Source organism: Xenopus laevis, chromosome 7L (assembly GCF_017654675.1).
Source record: "Xenopus laevis strain J_2021 chromosome 7L, Xenopus_laevis_v10.1, whole genome shotgun sequence".
In the NCBI taxonomy this organism is placed as follows: Eukaryota; Metazoa; Chordata; class Amphibia; order Anura; family Pipidae; genus Xenopus; species Xenopus laevis.
Genome location: NC_054383.1, coordinates 677366 through 702289, shown reverse-complemented (window position 1 = coordinate 702289; position 24924 = coordinate 677366). Strand labels below are relative to the sequence as shown.

Sequence of the window (24924 nt, the reverse complement as noted above, 5' to 3'; positions counted from 1 at the left end):
CCCCCCCACTTACCCAGCCTTCCTCTTTACTGTCCCCCACTTACCCGGCCTTCCTCTTCACTGTCCCCCCCCACTTACCCAGCCTTCCTCTTCACTGTCCCCCCACTCACCCAGCCTTCCTCTTCACTGTCCCCCCACTCACCCAGCCTTCCTCTTCACTGTCCCCCACTTACCCGGCCTTCCTCTTCACTGTCCCCCACTTACCCGGCCTTCCTCTTCACTGTCACCCCACTCACCCAGCCTTCCTCTTCACTGTCCCCCACTTACCCAGCCTTCCTCTTCACTGTCCCCCACTTACCCAGTGTTCCTCTTCACTGTCCCCCACTTACCCGGCCTTCCTCTTCACTGTCACCCCACTCACCCAGCCTTCCTCTTCACTGTCCCCCACTTACCCAGCCTTCCTCTTCACTGTCCCCCACTTACCCAGTGTTCTTCTTCACTGTCCCCCACTTAACCGGCCTTCCTCTTCACTGTCCCCCACTTACCCGGCCTTCCTCTTCACTGTCCCCCCCACTTACCCAGCCTTCCTCTTCACTGTCTCCCACTCCTTGGGGAAGAACCTTATTGAGTTGGCTCTGGGGTTCAGCAGAGGAAGTGGTTTTGGCAGCAGCACTCGGGGGGTTAAAAGGAGCAGCAGAGAAATCAGTGTTTCCTGGAGATAAAGTAGAAATATTTATGGAGGTGCAAAGTCTGACCCTGGGGGGGGAGGGGTTGTGCTCTGGGGAGTGTCACCTGATCAGTCACCGGGAGATTTGTTACATTTTGTTATAATTATTCATTTACCCCAGGGGCTGAAGGGGCTGCTGAGAAATGGAGCGACTCATGGACCAAGTGTAACAGTTGCTATGGGACAGACGTTAGTAACGCTCAGGGATGATGCTCACTAGGGGCTGCTGGGAAATGTGGCCCCAACAATGAGTGTGTGTGGGGGGCACTGTGACATCACATTATTCCTGGAGTCTCAGTGACATGTGACATTGCCCGTAGCTGCCCCCTGGCACCTCTAGATACAGTTTGGGGGGATTGTGGGAGTGGCTGTACCCTATGCCCATGGGCCAATCACAACATGCGGGTGCAACAAGGATATAGAGAACAAACACTCCCTCTGGTGGTGAATAATGGAACTGACAAATCACTAACCAGGGGTTTCTGTGGGGCCCAGTACAAGGGTAACACTTGGGACCCCCTGACTATTACTCTACACAGATAAATCATCAAGATTAATTAACAAGATAAACCCAACGTTCAGGCCCTGCAGCCAAGTGTCGCCCCACAGTCATGATCTGGCGGATAGTGGGGCGCAAATCACTCAGGTGGGTGCCAGGAGTCCAAAACCAATGAATATATAACATAGTGAATAAAGTACCCCCTCTTGTAAATTATAAGGATATTACAAGTCACCGAGGAGTTTCATGACCATATAAAAGTACGAGGCCGAAGGCCGAGTGTTTTTATACAGGTCATGGAACTCCGAGGTTACTTCTGATATCCTTATATTTTACAACTGGGGGTACTTTATTTATTATAATACACAAGCTTCAGTGAGTCATGTGACAGAAATGACATCAGAACTCACCGTTTATAACTGATGACATCAGATCTCACCGTTTATAAGGATATAATTTACAGGATATTCATGGCTTTTGTGTATTATATTATAAACTGTATTATATAATAATAAAAGAAACAGCAACAGGCAAATCCTTGTATCACAATAGGATCAACTGGGGCTCAGCACCAACATGTGACTCACAGTGAGCCCCAATAGTGTAACTTTAGGGCCCACTTACCTAGGGTACAAACCCCTCACAGCTCTCAGTGGGGCTAAAGGCTGACACTCACAAGCCATCGAGCAGCACAGAGATTGTCCTGACTGAGGGGTTAATGCCGTTGCCAGGGACAGACAGCAGGAGTCTCCCTATGAGCCGGCAGTAGAAATACAATGAGAGAGGGATGGGGGTACAGAAGGGGGTGAGGGCTTCTTGTCTGTGTCTGGCCAGGGGTCCTGCACTCTACAGGGGGGCTCTGACTCAATGTCTCTCTGACATTTCCCTCTGCCTTTCAAGTGGGGACCGTGACATTCATTAGACAGACAGGCAGGACAATGTGGGGGGTCTCTACCTGCAGCCTCGAGACTATCACAGACACAGAGCAGTCTCACAAGGCAGCGGAGCGACAGACTCACAGGGACCATGTTCTCCAGAAAGAGAAGCTTCACATTTGGGGCCAACGGTGGGTGAGTAGCCGTCTCTTTTACAGCAGTCACTTACACTCAGCTCACTGCAAGCACTCACACTCAGCTGTCTATTACCACAAGCAGTCACTCACACTTAGCTGTCTCTCTCACTGCAAGCAGCCACTCACATTCAGCTGTCTCTCTTACTTCAAGCAGTCACTCAGACCCAACTGTCTATTACCACCAGCAGTCACTCACACTCAGCTGTCTCTCTTACTTCAAGCAGTCACTCACATTACCACAAGCAGGCACTCACACTCAGCTGTCTCTCTTACTTCAAGCAGGCACTCACATTCAGCTGTCTCTCTTACTTCAAGCAGTTACTCACACTCAGCTGTCTCTCTTACTTCAAGCAGGCACTCACTCAGCTGTCTCTCTTACGTCAAGCAGTCCCTCACACTCAGCTGTCTCTATTACTTCAAGCAGTCACTCACATTACCACAAGCAGTCACTCACACTCAGCTGTCTCTCTTACTTCAAGCAGTCACTCACACTCAGCTGTCTCTCTTATTTCGAGCAGGCACTCACACTCAGCTGTCTATTACCACAAGCAGTCACTCACACTTAGCTGTCTCTCTCACTGCAAGCAGCCACTCACATTCAGCTGTCTCTCTTACTTCAAGCAGTCACTCAGACCCAACTGTCTATTACCACCAGCAGTCACTCACACTCAGCTGTCTCTCTTACTTCAAGCAGTCACTCACATTACCACAAGCAGGCACTCACACTCAGCTGTCTCTCTTACTTCAAGCAGTCACTCACACTCAGCTGTCTCTCTTACTTCAAGCAGTTACTCACACTCAGCTGTCTCTCTTACTTCAAGCAGGCACTCACTCAGCTGTCTCTCTTACTTCAAGCAGTCCCTCACACTCAGCTGTCTCTATTACTTCAAGCAGTCACTCACATTACCACAAGCAGTCACTCACACTCAGCTGTCTCTCTTACTTCAAGCAGTCACTCACACTCAGCTGTCTCTCTTATTTCGAGCAGTCACTCACACTCAGCTGTCTCTCTTACTTCAAGCAGTCACTCACACTCAGCTGTCTCTCTTACTTCAAGCAGTCACTCACACTCAGCTGTCTCTCTTACTTCAAGCAGTCACTCACACTCAGCTGTCTCTCTTATTTCGAGCAGTCACTCACACTCAGCTGTGTGTGTGGAGTAGGTGGAGCTTCTGAGTGGCCGCAACCTGATTGGATGGAAATATCAGCACTTTCTGCTGTTTCTTCCTGTGAGTGTTTGTGGGGTGTTACCAAACGGTGTCCCCCACCCACTTGCAGGGGCCCCTGAGGGTTTGACACTGTTTTGTTTTTAGGAAACCAGAGGACACTGCTCTCTGTATCGCTGATGCGATGGACACTCAGGGTGAAACCCCCCAACCGCCTCCGACTCACACTAAGGTCAGTTGGCCCCTGAGGGCCCTAATCTCTGTATCTCTATTGATGCTTTTCATATATTGGGGTGATAGAACAATAAAACTGGGGTGATGCATCTGAGTCTCTCTGTTTCTTTCTTGCCGCACAGCCCGTTGACTTGTTTGAAATGATTGAAAAAATGCAGGTAATAAATTAGCGTGTGCCCCATGTGCCCCTGTCTGTACCCCATCATGTGTCTAATCCCACCCACTGCTGTAATTCATGCCCCCCACCCACCTAATGCATAACCAGAATATAACCATAATAAAAGGGTAAGTAAACCTTTAGAATGGAAATGAAGTTAGTGAGGGCTCTTATTATCTGCTAATAGAATGAATTTAGTACCAACAGCGCCACCTGCTGGTCAGTCCCTGCAACTGTACAGACAGACAGACAGAGACGATCAGAAGGAAAACAGGGAACTGGTCCGATGTTATTCTGCTCAGGAAAGAGATGATAAAATCCATCGGAGGTTTCTGATCTCTTTCCATCTCTCTCTCCCGTCTCTCCTGTCGTGCAGTTACAGCAGGTGGCACTGTTGTTATAAAATTCTATTGGCAGCCAATAAAAAGGTTTTCTTATCCTTTAAAAAGCTGCCCTACAAGAGAGGCTTCCCAAAATAAAAATCTAATTATAAATTCCCCAATAGTCGCAACTTTGTGCAATGTAAGCTGCCATCAGACTGTCCTAGTCCCACCCACAGCTCTAGCCCCACCCACTTTGTGACACTCCATCTGCTTCTTTCCCTTCCTCTCGTGCTCAGCCTCATTCCCACCTGTTCTCCGTTCCCTTAAAGACACATGCGCCTGCTCCTCTCCCTGTACTTCCCTCCCTGCTGCCCCTGGATCCTGTGTTATTGCCCCTGTGTTTCCATAAGTGCCCTGCCCCCTCCTGACTGGTCTCTCTATTGTGTATTGCAGTGCAGCCGACTGGAGGACCAGCGCTGTGTCTTTCCCTCACCCCTCAAGGTCAGTGCCCTACAGATCTGGTTCTGTGCCCCCCATTTGCCCCTTCCTTATTATAGGGCACAGTCCTTATTGGTCCCCCTACACTGTATTTATATGTATGTGCCAATCAGTGTTCCTGGGATGTTCCAGCACAACACTCCATGAGAGGTGGAATTTTAGGGAGCTTCTGTGGCTTATGGTGGCCCCGGGGCCATATTGCTTTTTGTTGCTGTTTATTTGTCTGGTAAATCACATGTTAAGGGATCTGCTTATCATGTAAAGTGTCCAATAGACCCAACACAACACACAAGTCCCGCCCCCAAGGAGCTCTCATGTTCAGCAGGTGACTACAGGGCCCCAGAGAACTAGTTGCCTAATTAATGAATTGATTCTGTCTCTTTAGGGAAGGGGTGATGATGCCACACACCCGGGGATACATAAGGTGAGATTTATTTTTCATACCCCCCAACCCTTGTCTCCTCAGAGGGTCCCACAATAAAGGAGCTCATCAGTTTATATATCTGGGCCCCAGGGTCTAATTAATTGCTGACCAATGGGAGAGCTGATCTTGTAGCAGCTGCTTCATGTTGCCCCCATCACATTTACCCCTCAGTCAATAAATTTGCTCTTCAGCCACTCCCATTATGTCTCTCCGGATCTCTTTCCTCCCACAGATACTAAGGCGCGGCCCCCCTCTCCCTCTCCTTATCCCCCCTCCATTCGGGGGCTACTGGATCGAGGGCACGAGCCACACGTTGCCCCAACCCAGCTCCAACCTCCAGGCCCCCAATGAAAGACTCCACATCCTGCAGTCGGATCCCACGGCCAGGCTTTATAGGAAGCACTTCCTGGGTAAGGTAGGCCGACCTTTAACCTCTGACCCCATGTCCAGCCAGTGCCCCCCATTACCCCAGAGCACATATATAAATGGCCCCTATCAGACACCCCCCTGTAGCTCAGCTTTATTCTGTGCCAGGAACACCACAACTTCTGTACCCAAGATCCTCGACTTGGGGCCCTCGTCTTGTCTGTGAAACTGGAGCAAAGATCTGAGAGACTGCGGCTGATGCTCAGGTGAGAAGAGGCGGCCATATTGGCCAGAGCCATTGATCCATCAGATTCAGGGGTCACTGATGTTGGTATTGGCAGGATTTGCAGCTCAGGGAATGGGGGACCCTCCCCTCTATGTAAGAGAAATGTCTGAGTTTTCCATTTTTATGGCATTTCCTATAGGTGGGATTTCAGGCCGGTTTCACCCTTAGTGGGGCTTTTGTGGGGGGACTTCAGGATTTTCCAAATTATTCTTTCCCAGGATTCCAATTGGAAATCCCATTGTGCAGCTTTATTGGGATCCTTGTGTGGATATAGAATAACATTGTGTCTGCTGATTGGCTACTGAGCCTCAGTCTGTTCTGTACAATAAATGAGACCAATCGCTGGGCAGGAGCCGCTTGGCATTTCTGTATATAAGGGAGGGGCAGAGAATAGGGGTTTGGTGGGTGTGTGTGGGGGGGTGTTGTTATATTGGGGGGGCTGCACTGAAATAACCAGTGAGTGGAGGGTCTGTCAGAGTGAGGGTCCCTGTTTTCTGGGGGCACAGGCCAAGGAGAGGACCTTCTTATTCCAGCCACTAATTTGCCCTTTCATTGTCCAACTCAGATCCAGGACTGGCACAAAACATCAGCTGATAAACACGTCGGGGCTCAAACACTTCCCTGGAGTTGTACAGATGGCACAAGTAAGGGCCCTTTAGTCTTCCTGTGGCCCCTCTTTCCTTTTTGTCTCTTCTCCTTCTTCCCCTGATTTCTATTTAGTCTTTAATGTGGCTCCCCTTCTTTCCTTTCCTTCCTTTAGCTCCACCTCCTTTATCAAACTCCTCCTTCCTTCTCTCTTTAGCCACTCCCCTACATTTAGCCACTCCCTTACCTGAAGCCCCTCCCCTGCATTAAGCCCCCTATTCCTGGTATGTCTGCTCTCTATTGTCCCCCACAGATGCTGTGTAAGGAGTTGAGTGCAGAGAGGTTCTTCCCTGTTCTTTACCTGAAGGTGAGGGGGAGCTGATGATTTGGGGGGGAATGTTGGGTTATTAACTGGGGGAGACAATAAATTCATCACCAGTTGGGGCATTAAATCTCTCTCCATAGGCCTCACAGCTCCTGGTGACCTTCGATGAACATCTCATGAGCAACAACTTCAAGTTTGGGGTCATTTATCAGAAAGAAGGACAGGTGAGGGGTGAGACATGGGGGTCTGGGGAAAGGGGATGGGGGGCAGGTAAGAGGTCGTTGGGGTAGAATCACAATTAATTCCAGAAGGGACGAGAAGAAAAAAGAGGTTCCAGGTGTCCAGCACAAAAATGTCTCCTACAAAATGGAAAATACAGGTTTTTGAAACAAATGGGTGGATATAATGATGGATATAATGGTGGATATAATGGTGGATATAATGGTGGATATAATGGTGGATATAATGATGGATATAAGGGTGGATATAATGGTCGATATAATGGTGGATATAATGGTGGATATAATGATGGATATAATGATGGATATAATGGTGGATATAAGGGTGGATATAAGGGTGGATATAATGGTGGATATAATGGTGGATATAATGGTGGATATAATGATGGATATAAGGGTGGATATAAAGGTGGATATAATGGTGGATATAATGGTGGATATAATGATGGAAATAATGATGGATATAATGGTGGATATAATGGTGGATATAATGGTGGATATAATGGTCGATATAATGGTCGATATAATGGTGGATATAATGGTGGATATAATGATGGATATAATGATGGATATAATGGTGGATATAAGGGTGGATATAAGGGTGGATATAATGGTGGATATAATGGTGGATATAATGGTGGATAGGATATAATGGTGGATATAATGATGGATATAAGGGTGGATATAAAGGTGGATATAATGGTGGATATAATGGTGGATATAATGATGGAAATAATGATGGATATAATGGTGGATATAATGGTGGATATAATGGTGGATATAATGATGGATATAATGATGGATATAATGATGGATATAATGGTGGATATAATGATGGATATAATGGTGGATATAATGGTGGATATAATGATGGATATAATGGTGGATATAATGGTGGATATAAGGGTGGATATAATGGTGGATATAATGGTGGATATAAGGGTGGATATAAGGGTGGATATAATGGTGGATATAATGATGGATATAATGGTGGATATAATGGTGGATATTATGGTGGATATAATGGTGGATATAATGGTGGATATAATGGTGGATATAATGGTGGATATAATGGTGGATATAATGGTGGATATAATGGTGGATATAATGGTGGATATAATGATGGATATAAGGGTGGATATAATGATGGATATAATGATGGATATAATGGTGGATATAATGGTGGATATAAGGGTGGATATAAGGGTGGATATAATGGTGGATATAATGGTGGATATAATGATGGATATAAGGGTGGATATAATGATGGATATAAGGGTGGATATAATGGTGGATATAATGATGGATATAATGATGGATATAATGGTGGATATAATGGTGGATATAATGATGGATATAATGGTGGATATAATGGTGGATATAATGGTGGATATAAGGGTGGATATAATGGTGGATATAAGGGTGGATATAAGGGTGGATATAATGGTGGATATAATGGTGGATATAATGATGGAAATAATGATGGATATAATGGTGGATATAATGGTGGATATAATGGTGGATATAATGATGGATATAATGATGGATATAATGATAGATATAATGGTGGATATAATGATGGATATAATGGTGGATATAATGGTGGATATAATGGTGGATATAATGGTGGATATAATGGTCGATATAATGGTGGATATAATGGTGGATATAAGGGTGGATATAAGGGTGGATATAATGGTGGATATAATGATGGATATAATGGTGGATATAATGGTGGATATTATGGTGGATATAATGGTGGATATAATGGTGGATATAATGGTGGATATAATGGTGGATATAATGTGGATATAATGGTGGATATAATGGTGGATATAATGGTGGATATAAGGGTGGATATAATGGTGGATATAATGATGGATATAATGATGGATATAATGATGGATATAATGGTGGATATAATGGTGGATATTATGGTGGATATAATGGTGGATATAAGGGTGGATATAAGGGTGGATATAATGGTGGATATAATGGTGGATATAATGGTGGATATAATGATGGATATAAGGGTGGATATAAAGGTGGATATAATGGTGGATATAATGGTGGATATAATGATGGAAATAATGATGGATATAATGGTGGATATAATGGTGGATATAATGGTGGATATAATGGTCGATATAATGGTCGATATAATGGTGGATATAATGGTGGATATAATGATGGATATAATGATGGATATAATGGTGGATATAAGGGTGGATATAAGGGTGGATATAATGGTGGATATAATGGTGGATATAATGGTGGATATAATGGTGGATATAATGGTGGATATAATGATGGATATAAGGGTGGATATAAAGGTGGATATAATGGTGGATATAATGGTGGATATAATGATGGAAATAATGATGGATATAATGGTGGATATAATGGTGGATATAATGGTGGATATAATGATGGATATAATGATGGATATAATGATGGATATAATGGTGGATATAATGATGGATATAATGGTGGATATAATGGTGGATATAATGGTGGATATAATGGTGGATATAATGGTGGATATAATGGTCGATATAATGGTGGATATAATGGTGGATATAATGGTGGATATAAGGGTGGATATAAGGGTGGATATAATGGTGGATATAATGATGGATATAATGGTGGATATAATGGTGGATATTATGGTGGATATAATGGTGGATATAATGGTGGATATAATGGTGGATATAATGGTGGATATAATGGTGGATATAATGGTGGATATAATGATGGATATAAGGGTGGATATAATGATGGATATAATGATGGATATAATGGTGGATATAAGGGTGGATATAAGGGTGGATATAAGGGTGGATATAATGGTGGATATAATGGTGGATATAATGATGGAAATAATAATGGATATAATGGTGGATATAATGGTGGATATAATGGTGGATATAATGATGCATATAATGATGGATATAATGATGGATATAATGATGGATATAATGGTGGATATAATGGTGGATATAATGGTGGATATAATGATGGATATAAGGGTGGATATAATGATGGATATAAGGGTGGATATAATGGTGGATATAATGATGGATATAATGATGGATATAATGGTGGATATAATGGTGGATATAATGATGGATATAATGGTGGATATAATGGTGGATATAATGGTGGATATAAGGGTGGATATAATGGTGGATATAAGGGTGGATATAAGGGTGGATATAATGGTGGATATAATGGTGGATATAATGATGGAAATAATGATGGATATAATGGTGGATATAATGGTGGATATAATGGTGGATATAATGATGGATATAATGATGGATATAATGATGGATATAATGGTGGATATAATGATGGATATAATGGTGGATATAATGGTGGATATAATGGTGGATATAATGGTGGATATAATGGTCGATATAATGGTGGATATAATGGTGGATATAAGGGTGGATATAAGGGTGGATATAATGGTGGATATAATGATGGATATAATGGTGGATATAATGGTGGATATTATGGTGGATATAATGGTGGATATAATGGTGGATATAATGGTGGATATAATGGTGGATATAATGTGGATATAATGGTGGATATAATGGTGGATATAATGGTGGATATAAGGGTGGATATAATGGTGGATATAATGATGGATATAATGATGGATATAATGATGGATATAATGGTGGATATAATGGTGGATATAATGGTGGATATAATGGTGGATATAATGTGGATATAATGGTGGATATAATGGTGGATATAAGGGTGGATATAATGGTGGATATAATGATGGATATAATGGTGGATATAATGGTGGATATAATGATGGATATAATGGTGGATATAAGGGTGGATATAAGGGTGGATATAATGTGGATATAATGGTGGATATAATGGTGGATATAATGGTGGATATAAGGGTGGATATAAGGGTGGATATAATGTGGATATAATGGTGGATATAAGGGTGGATATAAGGGTGGATATAAGGGTGGATATAAGGGTGGATATAAGGGTGGATATAAGGGTGGATATAATGGTGGATATAATGGTGGATATAATGATGGATATAATGGTGGATATAATGATGGATATAATGGTGGATATAATGGTGGATATAATGGTGGATATAATGGTGGATATAATGGTGGATATAATGTGGATATAATGGTGGATATAATGATGGATATAATGGTGGATATAATGGTGGATATAAGGGTGGATATAATGGTGGATATAATGTGGATATAATGGTGGATATAATGATGGATATAATGGTGGATATAATGATGGATATAATGGTGGATATAATGGTGGATATAATGGTGGATATAATGGTGGATATAATGGTGGATATAAGGGTGGATATAAGGGTGGATATAATGGTGGATATAATGGTGGATATAAGGGTGGATATAAGGGTGGATATAATGTGGATATAATGGTGGATATAATGGTGGATATAAGGGTGGATATAAGGGTGGATATAAGGGTGGATATAAGGGTGGATATAAGGGTGGATATAAGGGTGGATATAAGGGTGGATATAAGGGTGGATATAATGGTGGATATAATGATGGATATAATGGTGGATATAATGGTGGATATAATGGTGGATATAATGGTGGATATAATGTGGATATAATGGTGGATATAATGGTGGATATAATGGTGGATATAATGGTGGATATAAGGGTGGATATAATGGTGGATATAATGTGGATATAATGGTGGATATAATGGTGGATATAATGGTGGATATAAGGGTGGATATAAGGGTGGATATAATGTGGATATAATGGTGGATATAATGGTGGATATAAGGGTGGATATAAGGGTGGATATAAGGGTGGATATAAGGGTGGATATAAGGGTGGATATAATGGTGGATATAATGGTGGATATAATGGTGGATATAATGGTGGATATAATGGTGGATATAATGGTGGATATAATGGTGGATATAATGTGGATATAATGGTGGATATAATGATGGATATAATGGTGGATATATTGGTGGATATAATGGTGGATATAATGTGGATATAATGGTGGATATAATGATGGATATAATGGTGGATATAATGATGGATATAATGGTGGATATAATGGTGGATATAATGGTGGATATAATGGTGGATATAATGGTGGATAATGGTGGATATAAGGGTGGATATAATGGTGGATATAATGGTGGATATAATGGTGGATATAATGGTGGATATAATGGTGGATATAATGGTGGATATAAGGGTGGATATAATGGTGGATATAATGGTGGATATAATGGTGGATATAATGGTGGATATAATGATGGATATAATGGTGGATATAATGGTGGATATAATGGTGGATATAAGGGTGGATATAAGGGTGGATATAATGTGGATATAATGGTGGATATAATGGTGGATATAAGGGTGGATATAAGGGTGGATATAAGGGTGGATATAAGGGTGGATATAAGGGTGGATATAAGGGTGGATATAATGGTGGATATAATGGTGGATATAATGATGGATATAATGGTGGATATAATGATGGATATAATGGTGGATATAATGGTGGATATAATGGTGGATATAATGGTGGATATAATGTGGATATAATGGTGGATATAATGGTGGATATAAGGGTGGATATAAGGGTGGATATAATGGTGGATATAATGTGGATATAATGGTGGATATAATGGTGGATATAATGGTGGATATAATGGTGGATATAATGGTGGATATAATGGTGGATATAATGGTGGATATAAGGGTGGATATAAGGGTGGATATAAGGGTGGATATAAGGGTGGATATAAGGGTGGATATAAGGGTGGATATAATGGTGGATATAATGGTGGATATAATGGTGGATATAAGGGTGGATATAAGGGTGGATATAAGGGTGGATATAAGGGTGGATATAATGGTGGATATAAGGGTGGATATAAGGGTGGATATAATGGTGGATATAATGGTGGATATAATGGTGGATATAAGGGTGGATATAAGGGTGGATATAAGGGTGGATATAAGGGTGGATATAATGGTGGATATAAGGGTGGATATAAGGGTGGATATAAGGGTGGATATAATGGTGGATATAATGGTGGATATAATGGTGGATATAATGGTGGATATAATGGTGGATATAATGGTGGATATAAGGGTGGATATAAGGGTGGATATAAGGGTGGATATAAGGGTGGATATAATGGTGGATATAATGGTGGATATAAGGGTGGATATAAGGGTGGATATAAGGGTGGATATAAGGGTGGATATAAGGGTGGATATAAGGGTGGATATAATGGTGGATATAATGGTGGATATAATGGTGGATATAATGATGGATATAATGGTGGATATAATGGTGGATATAAGGGTGGATATAAGGGTGGATATAATGGTGGATATAAGGGTGGATATAAGGGTGGATATAATGGTGGATATAATGATGGATATAATGGTGGATATAAGGGTGGATATAAGGGTGGATATAATGGTGGATATAATGGTGGATATAATGATGGATATAATGATGGATATAATGATGGATATAATGGTGGATATAATGATGGATATAATGGTGGATATAAGGGTGGATATAATGGTGGATATAATGATGGATATAAGGTGGATATAATGGTGGATTTAAGGTGGATATAATGATGGATATAATGGTGGATATAATGATGGATATAATGATGGATATAATGGTGGATATAATGATGGATATAATGGTGGATATAATGGTGGATATAATGATGGATATAATGGTGGATATAATGGTGGATATAAGGGTGGATATAATGGTGGATATAATGGTGGATATAATGTGGATATAATGGTGGATATAATGGTGGATATAATGGTGGATATAATGATGGATATAAGGTGGATATAATGGTGGATTTAAGGTGGATATAATGATGGATATAATGGTGGATATAATGATGGATATAATGATGGATATAATGATGGATATAATGGTGGATATAATGGTGGATATAATGATGGATATAATGGTGGCTATAAGGGTGGATATAAGGGTGGATATAATGGTGGATATAATGGTGGATATAATGTGGATATAATGGTGGATATAATGGTGGATATAATGGTGGATATAATGATGGATATAAGGTGGATATAATGGTGGATTTAAGGTGGATATAATGATGGATATAATGGTGGATATAATGATGGATATAATGATGGATATAATGATGGATATAATGGTGGATATAATGGTGGATATAATGATGGATATAATGATGGATATAATGATGGATATAATGATGGATATAATGATGGATATAATGATGGATATAATGGTGGATATAATGGTGGATATAATGTGGATATAATGGTGGATATAATGATGGATATAATGGTGGATATAATGATGGATATAATGGTGGATATAATGGTGGATATAATGATGGATATAATGGTGGATATAAGGGTGGATATAAGGGTGGATATAATGGTGGATATAATGGTGGATATAATGGTGGATATAATGGTGGATATAAGGGTGGATATAATGATGGATATAATGGTGGATATAATGGTGGATATAAGGGTGGATATAATGATGGATATAAGGGTGGATATAATGATGGATATAAGGGTGGATATAATGATGGATATAATGGTGGATATAATGGTGGATATAATGGTGGATATAAGGGTGGATATAAGGGTGGATATAATGGTGGATATAAGGGTGGATATAATGATGGATATAATGATGGATATAATGGTGGATATAATGGTGGATATAATGGTGGATATAAGGGTGGATATAAGGGTGGATATAATGGTGGATATAATGTGGATATAATGGTGGATATAATGATGGATATAATGGTGGATATAATGGTGGATATAATGGTGGATATAATGGTGGATAAAATGGTGGATATAATGGTGGATATAATGGTGGATATAATGATGGATATAATGGTGGATATAATGGTGGATATAAGGGTGGATATAATGATGGATATAATGATGGATATAATGGTGGATATAATGGTGGATATAATGGTGGATATAAGGGTGGATATAATGGTGGATATAAGGGTGGATATAATGATGGATATAAGGTGGATATAATGGTGAATTTAAGGGCAGACCTTTCCTCACTCTTCTCTCTTCTCCCCCTTTTCTCTTCCCGCCTCTCCATATTCTCCGTCTCTTCTCCCCTATGATCCCCGTCTCCCTGTTTATGGCTCAGGCGAGTGAAGCAGAAATGTTCAGTAACACAGAGGAGAGTTTGGGGTTCGTCGAATTTCTTGACTTTCTGGGGGAAAAAGTTAATCTTCAGAATTTCAAAGGGTGAGAAAGAGAAAATTTGCCTCGGGGGCATCATCGGGGTATTTCCAGGGGTAATGGGGGGGGTCACAGAATCTGTTTGTCTGATGATTTTAACCTTTCCTGACAGGTTTCGGGGGGGTTTGGATGTGTTCCAGGGGCAAACAGGATCCGAGTCCATTTACACCACATTCCGGGGGCATGAAATCATGTTCCATGTATCAACCAAACTGCCCTACACCCCTGGGGACCCCCAGCAGGTCTGTGCACTGGAGAAATCTATTGACTGTTGTTCTACTATTTGTCTTGAATCTCCCCCCCCCCCCGAGTCACCCCCAGTCCAGTCCTGACAGTGCCCCCCTGTATTTACAGCTGCAGAGAAAGCGCCACATTGGGAACGACATTGTGTCCCTGGTCTTCCAGGAGGAGGGGGCCGTGTTCTCCCCAAATCTCATCACCTCCCACTTCCTCCACTGCTTCATCGTTGTACAGCCCTGCAACGACCCCACCGGGGCCCCTTACTTCAAGGTGAGCTGGGGGTCTTCCCTTTAAACTGACCTGTCAGGTAAATGTTCTTTCACGTTCTCTGAGGCTCAAATACCTGGACCCCCCCCATGGCTCAGACCCAAATCAATTCATCTCTCAGTACAATGGCCCCCCCCCACCCTAATTCCTCTGCGGTGTCTCTTGCAGGTATCGGTCACTGCCCGGGATGATGTTCCTCTATTTGAGCCGCCGCTCCCTAATCCCGCTGTGTTCCCCAAAGTGAGTGCAACCTCAATGGCCAAGTCATTTATTATTTTCTTTTGCACAAGTTCCCCTTAATTATTCTGCATTTTAATGAAAGTGTTAAAGGGGACCAGTCACCCACAAAAATTATTCAAAATCCTGTTTTATTAAATTAGTGAAGCAAAAAGAACTTCAATTACACTGTATAAACTATTTGAATCTTGTTTCCTTCAGTCTGGGAATTCATAATTATAACAAGCAGACAGGAGCCACTTTGGGGACACAAGTCTTGTATCATCTCAGAATCTTGTTTGTGCAGCAGAATGGGGGAGCTGATGTCCATCCCCATGTCCTGGTTACACAATTAAATGGTGAAGAGATTGGGGGGAATGTGGGGAGAGCAGTGACATGTAGGAAGTGCTGAATGGAAAGTGAAAGTAATTGGCTAAGGCATAGAGGAGGGGCAGACAATATTTGATTGACAGCCGAGATTTTTAAATGAGCTTACAACAGCTATGAATGCTTTAATAAAAAATAGAAATTGGATTTCATGTTTAATTTGAAAAGGACTTTTATTATACAGATTTTAGTGTCTGGGTGACAGGTCCACTTTAATGTTCTGAGTGCAGTGGATTATGGGCTGTGTCTGAGGTCCAATGTTTAGTCAGGGCCCCCCTTAGCTCATACCAAGGTTACAGATATATAGAAACATTGGGGTGTCACCCTGCTATAGTTCCAGGGGTACCCAGGGTACAAATAAACACTCACCCCAAATCTCCCCCTAACTGACCTTCAGACTGGGCCCCCTTAGCTCATAACAAGGTTACAGATATATAGAAACATTGGGGTGTCACCCTGCTATAGTTCCAGGGGTACCCAGGGCACAAATAAGCACTCACCCAAATCTCCCCCTAACTGACCTTCAGGCTGGGCCCCCTTAGCTCATAACAAGGTTACAGATATATAGAAACATTGGGGTGTCACCCTGCTATAGTTCCAGGGGTACCCAGGGTACAAATAAACACTCACCCCAAATCTCCCCCTAACTGACCTTCAGACTGGGCCCCCTTAGCTCATAACAAGGTTACAGATATATAGAAACATTGGGGTGTCACCCTGCTATAGTTCCAGGGGTACCCAGGGCACAAATAAGCACTCACCCAAATCTCCCCCTAACTGACCTTCAGGCTGGGCCCCCTTAGCTCATAACAAGGTTACAGATATATAGAAACATTGGGGTGTCACCCTGCTATAGTTCCAGGGTACCCAGGGTACAAATAAACACTCACCCCAAATCTCCCCCTAACTGACCTTCAGACTGGGCCCCCTTAGCTCATAACAAGGTTACAGATATATAGAAACATTGGGGTGTCACCCTGCTATAGTTCCAGGGGTACCCAGGGTACAAACACTCACCCCAAATCTCCCCCTAACTGACCTTCAGACTGGGCCCCCTTAGCTCATAACAAGGTTACAGATATATAGAAACATTGGGTGTCACCCTGCTATAGTTCCAGGGGTACCCAGGGTACAAATAAACACTCACCCCAAATCTCCCCCTAACTGACCTTCAGACTGGGCCCCCTTAGCTCATAACAAGGTTACAGATATATAGAAACATTGGGGTGTCACCCTGCTATAGTTCCAGGGGTACCCAGGGTACAAATAAGCACTCACCCCAAATCTCCCCCTTACTGACCTTCAGACTGGGCCCCCTTAGCTCATAACAAGGTTACAGATATATAGAAACATTGGGGTGTCACCCTGCTATAGTTCCAGGGGTACCCAGGGTACAAATAAACACTCACCCCAAATCTCCCCCTAACTGACCTTCAGACTGGGCCCCCTTAGCTCATAACAAGGTTACAGATATATAGAAACATTGGGGTAACAGTCACCCTGCTATAGTTCCAGGGGTACCCAGGGTACAAATAAGCACTCACCCCAAATCTCCCCCTAACTGACCTTCAGATTGGGTCCCCTTAGCTCATAACAAGGTTACAGATATATAGAAACATTGGGGTGTCACCCTGCTATAGTTCCAGGGGTACCCAGGGTACAAATAAGCACTCACCCCAAATCTCCCCCTAACTGACCTTCAGACTGGGCCCCCTTAGCTCATAACAAGGTTACAGATATATAGAAACATTGGGGTGTCACCCTGCTATAGTTCCAGGGGTACCCAGGGTACAAATAAACACTCACCCCAAATCTCCCCCTAACTGACCTTCAGACTGGGCCCCCTTAGCTCATAACAAGGTTACAGATATATAGAAACATTGGGGTAACAGTCACCCTGCTATAGTTCCAGGGGTACCCAGGGTACAAATAAGCACTCACCCCAAATCTCCCCCTAACTGACCTTCAGATTGGGTCCCCTTAGCTCATAACAAGGTTACAGATATATAGAAACATTGGGGTGTCACCCTGCTATAGTTCCAGGGGTACCCAGGGTACAAATAAGCACTCACCCCAAATCTCCCCCTAACTGACCTTCAGACTGGGCCCCCTTAGCTCATAACAAGGTTACAGATATATAGAAACATTGGGGTGTCACCCTGCTATAGTTCCAGGGGTACCCAGGGTACAAATAAACACTCACCCCAAATCTCCCCCTAACTGACCTTCAGACTGGGCCCCCTTAGCTCATAACAAGGTTACAAAGAGTTGGTTCCAGTCAATCCCAGAGTGAAGTAATGACCAACCTGATTGAGTGAGATCTAATGTCAGTGCCAGTAGGAGCCTCTGGGTGGCAGTGTTGCACAACTATAATTATGAAGCCTCAGAATGAAGCACAAGTGGCTGCATTGCTACAGAGTATCTAGGGGGGGGGGGTCACATTTATAATGAATTTGGGGTGACTGATCGTTGTAGGGTGAATGTGTGATTTTTTTAGTCCCCTGTTTTACACATGAACATATAAAGTGTCCCCCCCCCATGTGGGAAAAAACCAGGCACATCTCTCTTACTCTCTCTCCCCCCCCCGCCCCCCCCCTCTCTCTCCCCTGTTTATTCCATACAGAATTCCCAATTCCGGGATTTCTTACTCACAAAAATGATTAATGCCGAGGTCAGTTGTTACCAGGCCGAGAGATTCTCTAAACTGCAGGTGAGTGTCTCTGTCCGTCTGTCTGTCTGGTTGGGGATGTCTCATTGACAGATTTGTTCTCTCTCACAGGAACGTACTCGGGGCGCTCTCATAGACAGTCTGTATGAGGAGCTCTCCGTGCACAACCAGAGAGTGCTGGGGACACTGGATGAGAGCGCAGGGGAGAAGCTGGAGAGTGCGGGGACTGGATTCCTGGAGAACATTAAGGTGAAGTGTTGGATTGTGGGACAGAGAGCGCTGATTCCATCAGATCCCCCCACTCACTGTCCAACCCTGAGTCTGGCACAAGGGGTCACCTCCCCATCCTGAGCCCCCCATGTTGGGTACTGGGGATCCCTATAACTATCACTTTCCTTCAGGCACGCATGTCACCCCCAACTCCTTTACTGCATCTACTGGCGCAGAGCCCGACGCATTCCCAACAAATAACTGACACTGGGGCAGAGCCCGACACATTCCCAACAAATAACTGACACTGGGGCAGAGCCCGACGCATTCCCAACAAATAACTGACACTGGGGCAGAGAACAGTTGCTGATGCCCCACTCCCTGCAACTCTCTGTCTATACAAGGTGCCATTTGGATATGGGGTGGGGCTTAATGACCCAGAGGGGGAGGGATCTTTCAGGTGATTGGCTTGTTGTGTCTTGGAAGAGATGGTCCCTAAATACTGGAGCAGACAGCAGGAGTACTGCAGCATTAATACTGTATTAGTCTCTAGTAATAGAAGTATTATTTGATGGCATCATGTGAGGCTACCGGTACATTCCTGCAAATACTGTACATATAATAAACCAATAGTCTCCATCGCTACTCACAGAGCCCGAGTTTTCCCAACTAATGTCCCACCAGGGAGCTCAACCTTCTCTCTCCCCACAGACTTTCTCCATGTCCCTGCGCAGCCCCCAGCGCTCTCGTGAGACCCTCACACGTGGCACCCGAACCAGCAGCATCGCAACTGAGGGACCCCCTGATGAGAAGAGGTATCACTCATGTATTATATGGGATAATGTACCCCCTACTGTAAATGATAAGGATATGAGAAGTCACTGAGGGGTTGTTCTGTGACCATATAAAGGCACAAGGCTGCAGGCTGAGTTATACAGGGAACTCTGAGTATCACTCATGTATTATAAGGGATAATGTACCCCCTACTGTAAATGATAAGGATATTAGAAGTCACTGAGGGGTTGTTCTGTGACCATATAAAGGCACAAGGCTGCAGGCTGAGTTATACAGGGAACTCTGAGTATCACTCATGTATTATAAGGGATAATGTACCCCCTACTGTAAATGATAAGGATATTAGAAGTCACTGAGGGGTTGTTCTGTGACCATATAAAGGCACAAGGCTGCAGGCTGAGTTATACAGGGAACTCTGAGTATCACTCATGTATTATAAGGGATAATGTACCCCCTACTGTAAATGATAAGGATATTAGAAGTCACTGAGGGGTTGTTCTGTGACCATATAAAGGCACAAGGCTGCAGGCTGAGTTATACAGGGAACTCTGAGTATCACTCATGTATTATAAGGGATAATGTACCCCCTACTGTAAATGATAAGGATATTAGAAGTCACTGAGGGGTTGTTCTGTGACCATATAAAGGCACAAGGCTGCAGGCTGAGTTATACAGGGAACTCTGAGTATCACTTATGTAATTTTGGGGTTAATGTACCCCCTACTGTAAATGATAAGGATATTAGAAGTCACTGAGGGGTTGTTCTGTGACCATATAAAGACACAAGGCTGCAGGCTGAGTTATACAGGGAACTCTGAGTATCACTCATGTATTATAAGGGATAATGTACCCCCTACTGTAAATGATAAGGATATTAGAAGTCACTGAGGGGTTGTTCTGTGACCATATAAAGACATAAGGTTACAGGCTGAGTTACAGTTTGAGGGTTCTGAAGAAGAGATGGCAATACCAGACAGACAGACAACAGCCTGGGCAGATTTCGGGGTACAGTCTGTATGTTCCTGTAGGGAAGGGGTGTCCCCAGCAGAGGGCAGTAGATTTACAGTGACAGTTTCAGAGGCTGCACTTTTATTACAGGCCAGAAGGGGGGGGGGGCAGCAAAGGTTCTGGTGCTGGAAAGGGTTGAACCCACATTAATAATATCAGAGGATGAGGGTGAGAGGGGCTAAAATGAGCCAAAAAGCCCTTCATGTACAAATCATGTAACATAAATCAATGCCTTATTGTGATGTACGGGCGACCCCCACTTCCACTGCCGGGGTCGGTAAAAGCCGCACATCACTCCTGTGTAAATTGCACAAATGAAAGTTAAACATGAGGCATTAGGGGCGGAGACATGCAAATCACTCCATTATGTCCCATATATGTATATACCGGGTCACTAACCAATGGGTGAATTAGTTCATAGAGAATTAACTCTTTGGTGCCTGGACGTCACATTAAGGTTTCTGCTTAGAGTCATTTACTCTGCTCTGACCCCTTTGGGGGGGCTTTAATAGTCCCACAGAGATGATCCCGACAGCTCAGGTGGGGGCATTTATCTGCGCAGGACATAGTGGGAGCCCCCAGTCCCACTGCCGCTCATCACCCCTGTTCCCTCCCCTTTATTTGTGCAAATTTTCATCATCTGGACAAGAGCAATGGGGATTGGCTCACGGGAGATTTAAACAACATTGTATCCCCAGCAAATCCCCAGTGTTTTTGTACCAATGTGGCTGTGATTGGTCAGAATGCCGCCCCCCTAAAATCCTGCCGCCCGAGGCCTGGGCCTACGTGGCCTTTCCACAAATCCGGGCCTGGCTCCACTCACTTCCTCTTTATGATACAATTATCTGGAACTAGACAGGAAGTGGTAAGTGCAAGAGAATCTCCTTCCCCCACTCTGCTGATTAGTTGAGATGCATGCCGCAGACTGAACTGATTTCTGTGCAGCCATGTGGTATTCATCTAAATCAATAACTGGTCCTGTAGGACGTGGCTTCAGTATGTGGCCGGTATTAAAGGGGTGAGGTGGCCCCCTTACTGTTAGTGTCCCATGGGCTCCTGGCACATTGGTAGGAGAATATTCCCAGGCCGGGAGCCTATAGGAGGGCGGAGCTGTGGCTTTGCACGTCGGCAGGTGAGAACTCAGGTGTGGGACACATTCCAGGAATAACACAAGATTAGGTTTTATCACAACTGGTCCAACAAGTTCCAACACACAATGATTGTGTCCCCAGTGCTGGGTGCAGAGTTGCCCCTCCCTCATAGCAGCACCCGAGCACCCACATTCCCTCGCACCACTCATTGTGGGGGTCAGTCAGTCAGGAGAAGGGAATGGGGGAGTACGAGGGGCCCAGAAACTCTGGTGTATTTGGGGCTCAGCAGGATAAATATATGGGGGGCTGCTGGGGATTCAAGGGCCCCTTGCTCTGGGCCCCACAGTCAACTGCCCGTGGGACTTAATATTTATTCCCATTGATGATTCTGATGCCGCAGTGGGAGGAGCCAGGGGAGTCACTGCTGTCACTATGGGGCCCTTGTAGGGAATAAATCAGTTTTCAATTTATATAATATACATTTCTATACACTGTGTATCTATCACAGGATGAGTCAGGGGAATGATTTATATGTTTTTATTAAGGGAAATAAAATTACCCCACCCCCACTAAGGAACCTACAAATGGTTAATGCCAAATAACTAAGAAATAATCTCTGGAATGTTCCATTTGGGTCCCCCCCCTCTGTGTCATATGATTGTCCTGGAGAATCGGGGCCCCAGGGATGGAGGGAGGCCACACTGACCTTTCACCTTAACCCTTTCATCTGACCAACCAGAAGGCAGATCTGTCCAGGGGGCAAATTCCTCCTCGAGCAGCAGCAGGTTGTCACATGACTAAGTACACCTGTAACATGTTGGCACTGGGGCAGGACTTGCCCATTTCTGGCCTTTCATACGTTTATAGGAATAAAGTGCCCCCCCCCTTATTATCAGTCTCTATTCCACGTATGAAGGGGGGGTGGATTTAGTCAATATTCTGTACAGTTTGGGGGCCAGGAGTCAGTTCTGATACTGTGTGTGTTATTATACGCATTGCTCAGCGGTCACATGGTAGAGTCACATGGTAGAGTGCAAGCTTCTCATTCTCTCTTTCTCTCCAGGACATTCTCCTAAAATGATGGCGCTCAGGGGCCCAAGAGATGGACTGGCACCAATGCCCCTAGTTGATACCCCAGGAGATTCTCACAGATTCACAATGTTCCTTTTCTTACACAAGACAGGGGCAGTCACTGCTGTACAGAGTTTAGGGACTCAAACCCCTGATTTCCCTCATTCCAATTAGTCACTTACTCAATTAGCTTCTCTCAGCCCCTCCATCTCCATTTTACCCAACCATCCCTCACGTAGTGCCTTCCACTACCTACCTACTAACTACCTACCTACCTACCTACCTACTAACTACCTACCTACCTACTAACTACCTACCTACCTACTAACTACCTACCTACTAAGCCCCCCCAACCACTTTCTCACTGATAACCACCATCAGCTAGGCTCCTCCTACTTGTGTTTCAATTGTGACCTTGTGTTACCTTTGTGTGTGACTGTGGTGTTAATATGCCAATTATCCAAATAAAAACGTGAATTTATCCCTCATTCACCGAGTCTCTTTATCCATGTGACAAATGGTCAGAACCAAGATCAATTCTTGGACTGGGCACAGGCGGAGGGTAATTTGTGTGATTGGAGAGGGTAATAGAAGGAATTTTCTGCATAAATTCCTTCTTTTAAATGTATTATACCTTAGAACACACAACAGATAAATACAGGGCCAATTCCATGTATAATACCCCAGAACCCACAGCAGATAAATACAGGGCCAATTCCATGTATAATACCCCAGAACACACAGCAGATAAATACAGTGTCAATTCCATGTATAATACCCAGAACACACAGCAGATAAATACAGTGTCAATTCCATGTATAATACCCCAGAACACACAGCAGATAAATACAGTGTCAATTCCATGTATAATACCCCAGAACACACAGTAGATAAATACAGGGCCAATTCCATGTATAATACCCCAGAACACACAGCAGATAAATACAGTGCCAATTCCATGTATAATACCCCAGAACCCACAGCAGATAAATACAGTGTCAATTCTATGTATAATACCCCAGAACCCACAGCAGATAAATACAGGGCCAATTCCATGTATAATACCCCAGAACACACAGCAGATAAATACAGGACCAATTCCATGTATAATACCCAGAACACACAGCAGATAAATACAGGGCCAATTCCATGTATAATACCCCAGAACACACAGCAGATAAATACAGGACCAATTCCATGTATAATACCCAGAACACACAGCAGATAAATACAGTGCCAATTCCATGTATAATACCCCAGAACACACAGCAGATAAATACAGGGCCAATTCCATGTATAATACCCCAGAACCCACAGCAGATAAATACAGTGCCAATTCCATGTATAATACCCCAGAACCCACAGCAGATAAATACAGTGCCAATTCCATGTATAATACCCCAGAACACACAGTAGATAAATACAGAGCCAATTCCATGTATAATACCCCAGAACACACAGCAGATAAATACAGGGCCAATTCCATGTATAATACCCCAGAACACACAGCAGATAAATACAGGGCCAATTCCATGTATAATACCCCAGAACACACAGCAGATAAATACAGGGCCAATTCCATGTATAATACCCAGAACACACAGCAGGATAAATACAGTGCCAATTCCATGTATAATACCCCAGAACCCACAGCAGATAAATACAGTGCCAATTCCATGTATAATACCCCAGAACACACAGTAGATAAATACAGAGCCAATTCCATGTATAATACCCAGAACACACAGCAGATAAATACAGTGCCAATTCCATGTATAATACCCCAGAACA

The 24924-nt window shown here is 43.2% G+C and overlaps 1 protein-coding gene across 1 annotated transcript; it reads left to right on the top strand.

Moving 5' to 3' along the window:
- Positions 1 to 1961: 1961 nt before the first annotated feature.
- On the top strand, positions 1962 to 23621 carry LOC108695989 (rap1 GTPase-activating protein 1). The gene is made up of 18 exons (XM_018224948.2): positions 1962 to 2236; positions 3552 to 3636; positions 3761 to 3796; positions 4572 to 4619; positions 5002 to 5040; positions 5273 to 5455; positions 5575 to 5672; positions 6258 to 6336; positions 6591 to 6644; positions 6743 to 6826; positions 15086 to 15186; positions 15293 to 15422; positions 15535 to 15690; positions 15856 to 15927; positions 18914 to 19000; positions 19070 to 19207; positions 19880 to 19983; positions 23126 to 23621. Exons 1-18 carry the CDS (start codon positions 2193 to 2195, stop codon positions 23136 to 23138), a joined length of 1551 nt encoding a protein of 516 aa, XP_018080437.1. The 5' UTR covers positions 1962 to 2192; the 3' UTR covers positions 23139 to 23621.
- The last annotated feature ends 1303 nt before the right edge of the window (positions 23622 to 24924 follow it).